General features: G+C 42.7%; 1 protein-coding gene across 1 annotated transcript; it reads right to left on the bottom strand.

The window, feature by feature from the left end:
* Positions 1–6,399: 6,399 nt before the first annotated feature.
* Positions 6,400–9,894, bottom strand: LOC114789009 (uncharacterized). Its single transcript, XM_028978039.1, has 7 exons — positions 9,613–9,894; positions 9,027–9,171; positions 8,825–8,938; positions 7,753–7,897; positions 7,405–7,550; positions 6,954–7,093; positions 6,400–6,845 (listed from the first exon to the last, which is right to left on the bottom strand). The coding sequence occupies exons 1-7, from the start codon at positions 9,710–9,712 to the stop codon at positions 6,748–6,750; spliced, it is 888 nt and encodes a 295-aa protein (XP_028833872.1). The 5' UTR covers positions 9,713–9,894; the 3' UTR covers positions 6,400–6,747.
* Between the last annotated feature and the right edge of the window lie 837 nt (positions 9,895–10,731).

The following is a 10,731-nucleotide window of genomic DNA, read 5'->3' as shown; positions in this document are numbered from 1 at the left end:
CTCTCAGGCACTTTTACTGCACCCTTGTTTTATTTGCCAGGGACAGCGCGCCTTTGAAATCCAGATGTGCACTTGAAGAATGAGGGGTTCTCTACGCGTTTTTGGGATACGTCTCCAGGGAGGGACAGGAAATGTCCCTCGGCTTGTATCTGCAACTCCGTATCTCGCTGGCGATCTGCTGAACGACATCCTGCGGCCTCCAGGCGTCATTCGTTCTCGGGACTCACGGCGTAAATGACAAATGTCCATACAGCGGACGCAGCAGGCCCGGATTTGGGCTCTAGGTCGCAGGTGGGTACCGCGTCCGCATCTGTGGCAGCTTCAGCTGCAGCGCATGCCCCCCACGCAGGTATGGAGTCCTGGAGAGGATCGCAGGTGTTGCTTCTGGCAGCCGCCGTGACGCCACATTGCTCACAGTTTCTTTGTCGAGCCAAATACGCCTGTGCGTCTGACAGGGCTGATAATAATAAATCCAAGACTCTCCACTTCAGATGCCACATCTGCAATGGATATATAACAAAATTTTCCTTCTTGTATTGTACACTGGTGGCACGGATACGGCAAAGAAGTTTTGATTTGCTGTTCTGTCCTGTTGGCGAAAAAATGGAGGTGTTGCGTGAAAAGGGTCTGTGGGCGGTACCAAGATCTTCTGCTGGCGTGGGCAGAGATGCCGTGACTAATTACCTTTCGCACCAGAGGCAGGGCTCCTTTTTTTCAAGCTCTGTTCACACTGGCCTCCTCTGACTAGCTGCAGTAAATCCATAGAAACGCTTGGTTTCGGGGTGGGGGTTAGTGTTTTGATGAGAGAACCTTTCCGGGGTAAATCCATCCATCTTGGGGTGAAAGCAGCAAGGATTGAACCGGTGAGAGAACCTTGGGTGGTAGTGGCCTAGTGGGTAACACACTCGCCTGTGACTCAGAAGACCCAGGTTCAAATCCCACTTACTACCGTTGTGTCCCTGAGCAAGACACTTAACCCTAAATTGCTCCAGGGGGACTGTCCCTGTAACTACTGATTGTAAGTCGCTCTGGGTAAGGGCGTCTGATAAATGCTGTAAATGTAAAATGTAAATGGTGGTCATGGTAGGATCGTCCAGGGTTCTTGAATTAAATTTGTTATAGTTCTCATTTGTATTAAATAGAGGCTGGTATGCGGGACCCAGGACACACAATTCCCTTATCCCGACGTTTGTGTTCACAGCTTCCAAAAAACAACATCTTGTAAACGAAACATGATCCATACTGAACTTGACTCACTGACTAGCTTAGATTAAATTCCGAAAGCAGTGCTGAAAGCTCTACACTCATATGTCAGCTTTCCAGTGCTCATCCTAAACCAGTTATGGGGTTAGCCACAGTTTTGTATCATTTAAGGTAGACCACATATATATTACTATCATATATATTAGTGCGTGTTACCATGTCCTGTATGTCTGTGTAAGCATGGTTAATGTGCTTATATTCAACCAGAAGCAGCAGCCAGCTTTGGCCTCCACCATGTTCTCGTAACCAAATGGCCCAGTTTCCACATCAAAGAGGTCTGGCAGCGAGCAATAAAACGAATGGCATGATAAGGTGCCACGACCTGGGCGGCGGACAGCTAATAACATATAAATCCCTCGCTAATAACCTGTTTGTCAGCATAATGGACATGATTATATCTAGTGGTGGACAGGGGTGTTACGTTACTGAATCCTCCCCCTGGTCATGGTTGGATTTTGATCTGGTTAGGAGCGCTTCCAAATCACATAAGCACGAATTGTGTAACAAAATAAATCTGCACGGCTCGGCGGCCATGGCTGACGGCAGCTCGGCGCTTCAATGGATGAATGTCCTTTTCCACAGAGATCCTTTTAGCAAATTTCCGGTGTTTAGAAACCTATAAAATCTTTGAAAGATGTTTGGAAAGAACAACTCAAACTAAAAAAGTCTCAAACTAACAACACTCACTAAAAATGTCTTTGTTCTAAATATATTTTAACCAACACAACATAAGGTATTCAAATCCATTTTGCAGTAAATACATGAAATTTATTTTTTGAAAATGTTACATTTTTCCTGGGATCTGTGACAATCTGTCTTTTAGTCCTGAACTGATTTTTTGGTGATTTGTTCTGCAATCAGACTTTTCTAATCAAGTGAAGAACTCTGCAATCCTTGATGATGACAGAGCTTGAACCTAAATCATTCTTGAATACTTCCTTTCAAAATTATTGTCTAGTTCCTTACGGCTAATTTGCTCATTTTCATTTCATCACGTTTTGGGTCTCCCTGTGGACAATGTTGAGTGTGTGTTGATCACATGTCAGCATCTTCACCATTTTAAATATTCTGAATCCTTCTTAAAGCATTTTAACTATTTTTCTTAGCAGATGCCAATTTTATTCTCATTGCAATTTAAGATGCTGCAGACCGCATAGATGCACCTTTTTCCCCATTTACAGATTATAGAGGCTCAGAAGCACTGTCCATGTTCCAGTCTGTCTACTTTATTCATTCAAAGGCAAACCGTTATTCTTACATTATTATTCATACATTAGCATTCATATCATTGTGTCCTGAATCGTATATGTGCACAAAATGTCCTGAAAGTAAGGTGCTGTAATATAAACCATTCAAAAAATAAAACCATTCAAGCACATGTAATCCTGTCATTTTATTAATGTGCAAACAAATAAATAAACAATAAAGATTGGAACTGAAATAAAGTTAGAAAACGAGGTGTGCCGCTTTCAGAAACTGTGACCCCTGAACCTCAATACACGTGTACCAGCGTAATGGTTGGACCTCAGCACACTTACAGAGAATTATCTGACCGGGGTTGTTAGGTGTGAAACACCGCGTCCCTGATTGTGAGGGGCGACTCAGTAATTAGACGGCAATACGTGGCAATCTTGGCAAGACGTGGCTGAGGTGCAGAGTGGCTTTAGCTCTGAGCAGTTGGTAGCAGTTCCCAAATGTGTTTCTGAAAAGGTAGTGAAAACAGGCAGCAAAAATGCAGACAGGCAGGAAAAACTACAAATGAAGCACAAAATCCCATGATGACATTAAAAACACACCCTGACATGGATTTTATATTCATGTACATAAAAAGATAAAAATCCAACCAGTGGCCTGGGCTTTAAGGCCAATACGAGCATTTCCTGCTCGAATACCACTGCCTTTAAGCAAAGCATCAGAATTGCGTTTATTTGCCAAGTACATGAGCAAACACTTGAAAAAAATGTGAAAAAATTTGAAAAAAAGAAAATTGCAGTCGATGGTGCCTTTCAAGCACCGTATGAAGCACAACATTCAATAAAGTCTAATATCAGAAAAATACAAAGATTACAGAAAACATTGTCACAAGTGTACATAAAGTGCGGTTGCAATGCTGTAACTGTATAGCAGTGCGACAGTTCAGCTGTTTAGGAGGGTGACGGCATGCCAGCTGGTCCTAGTCTGCAAGCTTCTGGATTGTCTGCCAGAGGGCAGCAGGTCACGAAGTCCAGAGTGTGAGGATCCCTGCCCTTTTCCAGGTTCTTGAGAGGGATTGGTCCTGGATGCCAGGCAGGGGGACACAATGATCATTTCCGTCCTGTTTGGCAGCTGCTCCATCCTCTACTGGGTCTTAGTGCATCTAACTGATGACTTGGGTGACGACCATATTGTGAATAAGTGAAGTGATTGTGATTGTCACACATGATACACAGCAGCACAGCACACAGTGCACACAGTGAAATTTGTCCTCTGCATTTAACCCATCACCCTGAGTGAGCAGTGGGCAGCCATGACACATTTGCAGAAGGGAGTATCAGTGAAACATTTACACAACCTGTATGAGAGAATCAGAGAGCAAAATGGAGACGGAGAAGAAATGGAGATTGTGTGAGCTACATGTTGGATGGACATTACGGTAAAATGATCTCTGCCACAGCGCAACAGTAAGCGGTGGCGTCCAGATAGTCCCAGTGTAAGCCTCTCCTGTGTCACATCTATCAAAAGACTAAAAAGGGGAAGCAGAAAGAATCTGTTGGAATTCCACGACAAGTCGCTTCCCACTTCATTTCCCTGTTTCCCGTAACGGCCAGCGAGATAGGGCATGTGCATTCATCTAGTTTTCATGATTAAAAATAAACACAAGGTGAACCCATGCCATCGCTACACCACGGGCGGTGAGGGGGTTTGGTGACTCACAATGGCATCAGCGGTGTAGAGAAACGTTCAGATGTCGACGCTTTAATCCATTAGTATCTGCAATGACCCTGCAGCATGTCCTAGAAACCGACGTTTGTGCCCTTCATCTACAAACACAGCCTGTTGGCACAGCCGACGGTCTACTCAGGAGTCTGAATTGACTGGCGCTTTCCTCTGGACTGGGTGTTTGCTCTGATACAGGTGCTATTTTTACCACCAGTTACACCAGGGGAATATATGCTATGCATGATTTGTCAATTGTTGACCAGGGCAGGGGTCATTTACATTTACGGCATTTATCAGACGCCCCTTATCCAGAGCGACTTACAATCAGTAGTTACAGGGACAGTCCCCCTGGAGCAACTTAGGGTTAAGTGTCTTGCTCAGGGACCCATTAGGCTACTATCACCCGTCACGTGAACAACTTGTGCCAAGCACTGTTACATCCAATATATAATATGTCCAATATATTTAGCAAAAATACATAGTCAAACTGATAATTATCTTGATAATCATTTTGTTTATGTGATCTACAGTAAATAATAGGTGATGTACCTGTTACATGATCCATAATACACTACTCACAGTAAGTTAGGGATATTGTGTGATGTAATAGATATGGTGTTTGTTTGGGACATTTTTGGGATAGGGAGGCAATTGTATTGGGGTGATGGACACTCTTTGTTTTGTGTTTTTCATGTAATGGTCTTATTGTGTACAGGTTTTCCTTATATTGGGGCCATTCTGTGGGTATAAAAAGCTGGTATTGTCAGTAAGTCATTCCAAGTTCATCATTCAAACAGTCATGAACACACGACGTCACTTCGCGGACGAGCAGCATCACCTGGCGCACCTTTGGGTCGGTGGCAGGCAGTCAGATGTTGCTCATGAACTGCTTTTGAATGTGTCATCCACAAACTTGCATCAAGACACAGACCTTCTGGCAGAGTTCATGACAGACCCAGGAGTGGAGCCCCACGAGTGACAGCCCACAATGATGACCAGTAGCTAAGGACCTGTGCACTCTGACATTATTATGCAACTGCCACACAGCTGCAGGCCTGTTACGAGATGCGAGGGGTACTAGGGGTTCCAGCAAACCATTCGCTACCGACTCCACCACTTTGGCTTGAATGCCATACGACCAGTGCAGGTGACTCCACTGACACCAAGACACCACCGTGAATGTTTGCAGTGGGCACAAGACCATGTGACCTGGACAATGCAGCAGTGGGCTACAGTCCTGTTCACTGATGAGTGTCGCGTCAGCATTGCTGGAGAAGGCGAGGTGAGCGATACACTGAGGTCAACATGGTCCCCAGGGTTTGCTTTGGTGGAGGAGGTGCAACAGTCTGGGGAGGCATCACCAGTCAGCACAAAGCAGAATTGGTTATTGTACATGGCACAGTCACTGCATGTTCTTACCTCAGAGACATCATAGAACCCATTATCATCTCCCATTTCCACCAGCACACCCCCAAATTTCTGTTCATGGATGATAATGCTCCACCACATCAGGGCAGAATTGTCACAGCTTGACTTCAGGAAGTCAATGTCCCCTGACCTCCACGTGACCTGGCAGAACTGCGTGTAGCATTTGTGGAATAGTGGAACGCATCGCCTCAGAACAAGGCTAGTGAGGAGCATGAGACGTCGCTGTCAAGCTGTCATTGCAGAAACTGGTGGAAACACCTGCTACTGACATTGTAAATTTTTGTTATTTGGGGCTATCTTTGGGGTAATAAATATTAAACTAATGAAGATTGTTTCTTCTCATACATTATTAGTACTATCAAAGGGAATTTTTACTTATTTAATTAAAATTCAGAGCAAATAGGAAAAGCACTCATGTAAATAACAATATCCATAGCTTATTGTGAGTAGTGTAATTACTAAAGCATCATCATGTGAATTTTATAATACAGCGAAAATGAGCCATGAGGAGAGTGTGGTCAGCGATCGCAGCTTCATTTAAACCCCAACAGGGTGAGTTCCATGACACTTACTCTGAACCTGGACTAATTATTTCCCAACGTGTTCTCTGTAGCCCCATCTCATCCATCACAGGTGTCGAGGGGAGACGGGACAGCGGGACACCCGCCCTCGCAGTGCACACTCACACCGAGGAGCATTCATTATCTACATGACTTTTCACCCAGGCTGACAACAGAGGGTTCTCTAGGAGGTCTGCTGGCCAAGGTCCAAATAATATCGCCGCTCTGATAATAATACACAGGTTTTATTGCATTTTTATTTTATTAAGAATGAAAAAAGGTTTGTTCAGTATATAAAATAACTTTTAATTCTTAAAAGATTATTATTCAAAACAATATAAAGAATAATAACATTAATGTTGCTATATTATATATATTATTATTCTAAAACAGACAGTATAAAATGTAATTAAATGTGTCAAATACAGAGTAAATCCTTCAAGATGAAGAACAGCTGTCTTGTAGTGTTATGAAAATTCATGTTAACATACAATACTGTTACCATAGCTAGTAGTGGCAAGAAAATACACACACACACGCCAGTGGTATCTGGCCACATGTCACCTTCCATTTCTTTTCATTTCACTTCTTGATAAAGGGGCCGTTTTCTGTGTCGCCATATCACCATTACAACTCTGGCAACACACAGCAAACAAGCCAGAGTCAGGAGTCCAACTGCAAGGAAAGCCAGCGTGCGGTGACAAGTCAGGGTTTAGACAGGAGTGGCGAGGGCAGCAGCATGTTCTGAGTACTGTTTAAATACTTCCGCATGGAGTGACTCACCTGAGAATTTGGCGTTTATTCCGGGTTCCACCAGGTCATTGTGTTTGGATATAATTCCAGACAGGGCAACAATCACCACAGGATAAATGGTGAGGATGTATCTCACATGCTTCTCAATCACAAAGTTTTCTAGCACAAACCTGTAGAAATGACAATGGAATAAATACCGTAGCTGGGAACGTCATAAATAGAGTTGGACTGGTGGTTCTTTATACGGCAATTTGCAGGAGAGGGGACAGTTTTGGGTCTACAATCAGGTTTTAAGCACAGCAATACACACTTGTTTATCGGTGTAAGGTTTGTGGAATCCTTAGGATTTACACAAATAAATATACAAAAACTGAAAAATTATCTTTAATGATGTTGGCACATGTGATGTACTGTACAGGTTCTATGATTTTCATTTTTAAAAATAACCCCATTCTGCTCTTGTGAGTAAAGCTCTTCTTACCATCCAAGGACCTCAATCAGTAGGAAACACAGAGACGTGGTGGCTGCAGTGGTTTTTGACACCCCCGTGACATTCAGCACCACGGTGAAGTTGAGTAAGGCGGCTATAGTTGTCCATGTAGCATATACAGCTATGCCATTTTGGACCTACAGGTAGACAAAAAAAAAATGGACAGAACCAAATTGTTAAAGCAACCAATACCTCTATCTCTCTAAATCATTTTAATAGCAGAAGCAAAAAAAATAATAATAATTCAGGCCAAGATTTATTTTATTCAACCAATCATGGGTTGAAACAAAGTCTTTTGACTTTCTGAGTCTGAAATATCCATCTTAGTGAATTACACACAAGCGCTCTGATGCACCACAGGTCTTTCACATGGTTTTGGCTCAGCCATTGGCCGTGAGTACGCAGCCCCCAGCAGGAGAAGAAGATCAGGAGGTAGTTGGTGAAGGCGATAAAAGCCAGAACAACCATTGCTGTGATCACATATCTGTCAAGACAAAGCAAATTATATTTTTCTATAGGCTAAGTAGCCAATATAATGTTTTTATTTTATTGCATTAGCTTTTAAATCAAAAACTACTCTACAATCTAACAAACGGATTTTCACACCTGTCTGCAAGCATGGTGCTGTCCAGTATGCTTCAAGAAAGTTGGTCTTATTTAAAGAAAACCAAGTATGGTCAGAATCATAAAATAAGAAAATATTCCTATCATAAATTTCCTATCATTTTGCTTTGATGGTAACTTGAAAGCACGTTGTAAGTCGCTCTGGATAAGGGCGTCTGCCAAATGCCTTAAATGTAAATTAAAATATGAACATATTTTAAGTTTTGTACAACTTAAGACTGCATGGCAAAAACATGAGAATGACAACGTAACAATTCTTTAAATCACGTGAAAAGAAACATGTAAAGTGGATTTGACACATGGACACTCAAAAGAGACCCACTACAAGAAATAAAGACAAAGTGTATGAACACAGTGTGATATTGTGGGAAGAAGAAGGCTTCTTGGACATACAAGGAACTGGTGGTAGTAGTAGTGGGTAACACACTCGCCTATGAACCAGAAGACCCGGGTTCGAATCCCACTTACTACCATTGTGTCCCTGAGCAAGACACTTAACCTTAAGTTGCTCCAGGGAGACTGTCCCTGTAACTACTGACTGTAAGTCGCTCTGGATAAGGGCGTCTGATAAATGCTGTAAATGTAAAATGTAAGGAACTAATGCAACAGGCTCAGAAAGGCAGAAAGACTTTGAACGTCAAAACTTTTGTTAGGAATTTATCAGATGAAGAAAGGTTATTTGCAATATATTACATGTGTAATTTTTAAATGTCAGGAACAAGATCCCAGATGCATGTGATTATGATTCGTGTTAATTGCCGTAAATAAAACACTTCATACTGCTTACTCTCTGTCCCACAGAAAAAGCCATGTGATGTTCAGAATCATGTTAATTATCCAGGAGATGAAGAATCCAGGAGGCAGAACCGCTGGGCTGCAGTACATCCATCCATTCACATTCCTGTCCTCACAAAAAAAAAAACTTCATGAGACACACACAGAGAACACACTAATTTACTATTAAAAAAAATACAGTCTTCCAGCAGGACCTTCTGCAGAGCCACGAGAGAAGGTAGGTGATCATCACCAGAAGCCACATGTAGATTATTGACCAGATGGAGAAGGTTCTTCCAGCAGGAGTGATTTCGGTCTCATATTTCCTGGACACGTTCCCTGTACTCTGCAGGAACGGACCTGAGAGAGACAGACAGTTCCTTAAAATTAAATGTTTCATTTGTTCCATATTCATTGCATGCCGATGTCAAGTTTATTTAGAAAAGCATCTATGCTCACAATGCATTAATGTCCAATGTTATATGTTAATTTATACAGCCAATACATGGTTGGCTGCACATAAAGAGCATTTTAAGCTCCAGGTTCATAATGACTGATGGCGTCTACTGAGTAGTGGCCAGGTAAGTCTTTTTTTCTCAGCATGTAGCGTAAAAAAATGAATTTCCGCAGATTTCTTCCATAGGTACTGCATTTCAATCTTTTAGATGCCTGTAAAGTTTTCTTTGCTTTTTTTATACATTCAATCTTCATGGGGATGTTTTGAGCAAACGTGAATAAAGTAGATAAGACGCGACATAAACCCGTAAACACTTAATAAACACGTTGGCGCATCTCTCGTACTCGTCCCGGATCCCGCCAAGGCGTTGACGGCCAGCGTGGCGCAGTAGAGCAGCGCGGAGAGTGAGAGGAGCAGCGCTCCTGCGACGCTGTGCGTCCCCATGGCGGCGGCGTCCGACGCAACCGTGTCCCCCTTCGCACCCCGGACTGGTAAAGGGACGACTGACCCCGGCCGAAGCGATAGGTACAACGGCGGGAAAGGGCACGTGGAGTGGCCGTGAGGCGGCACTTCCTGTTTATTCGCTCGGCCGGGTTGCCAGACGGCGACTTCTTCACTCCGACACAGCGGCGCCAGGACTAGAGTTAAAAACAACACAGCGGAGCACGACGTGGGGAGTTTACCACTGGGCCGCCAGGACCGGAAATGATCCTGATGTGCTAGTGATGGGTGTGGCTACCATCTGGGCCAACCAAGGTCTAATGAGCCAAGAGGATATACCTCTACGCATCATCTTTTAACTCTTTTTTTTTTTTTTTTTTTTTTTCATTCTTACCTATGAATCTGCATCAGACATTTGCCCATCAAATATCCAGGCATTTAATCTGGTGTGGTTTTATTTCTTTGTGATCTAATTACAGCCAACATACCAATATGAAAAAGGATTTGGCAACCCAATCTTGGTCAGTAAATTGAAACCATGGGATTTCTATAATTGATTTAATTGATTGATTTAACGGACTGGGCCAGGCTAAGGGTTTTGATCCATGCAAAACCATGGCATGTTTGTTTCGGTGCCTAATGTAAATATGGAATTTTGTTGAATTTACTAGCAAATGTTTACAGAAAGCTGTACACTGCAAAAAAATGAATCAAAGATGGCAGCTCAAGTGCTCAAAAGAATGAAAGGAACACTTCAGACACATCGGATGTCAATGGGAGGGGGTTAATGCTGATTTACCATATTTGATATATATATTTACCAATGTTTGGTAATGTGCTTGGAACAAATTAACAACACATCATTTGATGAAAATACAAATGATCAACCTACAGAGAGGGCTAAATTTGAAGTCATCAAGAAATTTAAACTGAAAATGTCATCAGATCAACTCAGAATGGAACTCCTTAGTCTTTATCACCTCCAACTGCTTGTATGCATACATGACAACGTCATGCTCCTA

This window comes from Denticeps clupeoides, chromosome 4 (genome assembly GCF_900700375.1).
Source record: "Denticeps clupeoides chromosome 4, fDenClu1.1, whole genome shotgun sequence".
In the NCBI taxonomy this organism is placed as follows: Eukaryota; Metazoa; Chordata; class Actinopteri; order Clupeiformes; family Denticipitidae; genus Denticeps; species Denticeps clupeoides.
The sequence above is the reverse complement of the archived record's forward strand: the minus strand, read 5'-3'. Positions and strand labels throughout refer to the sequence as shown.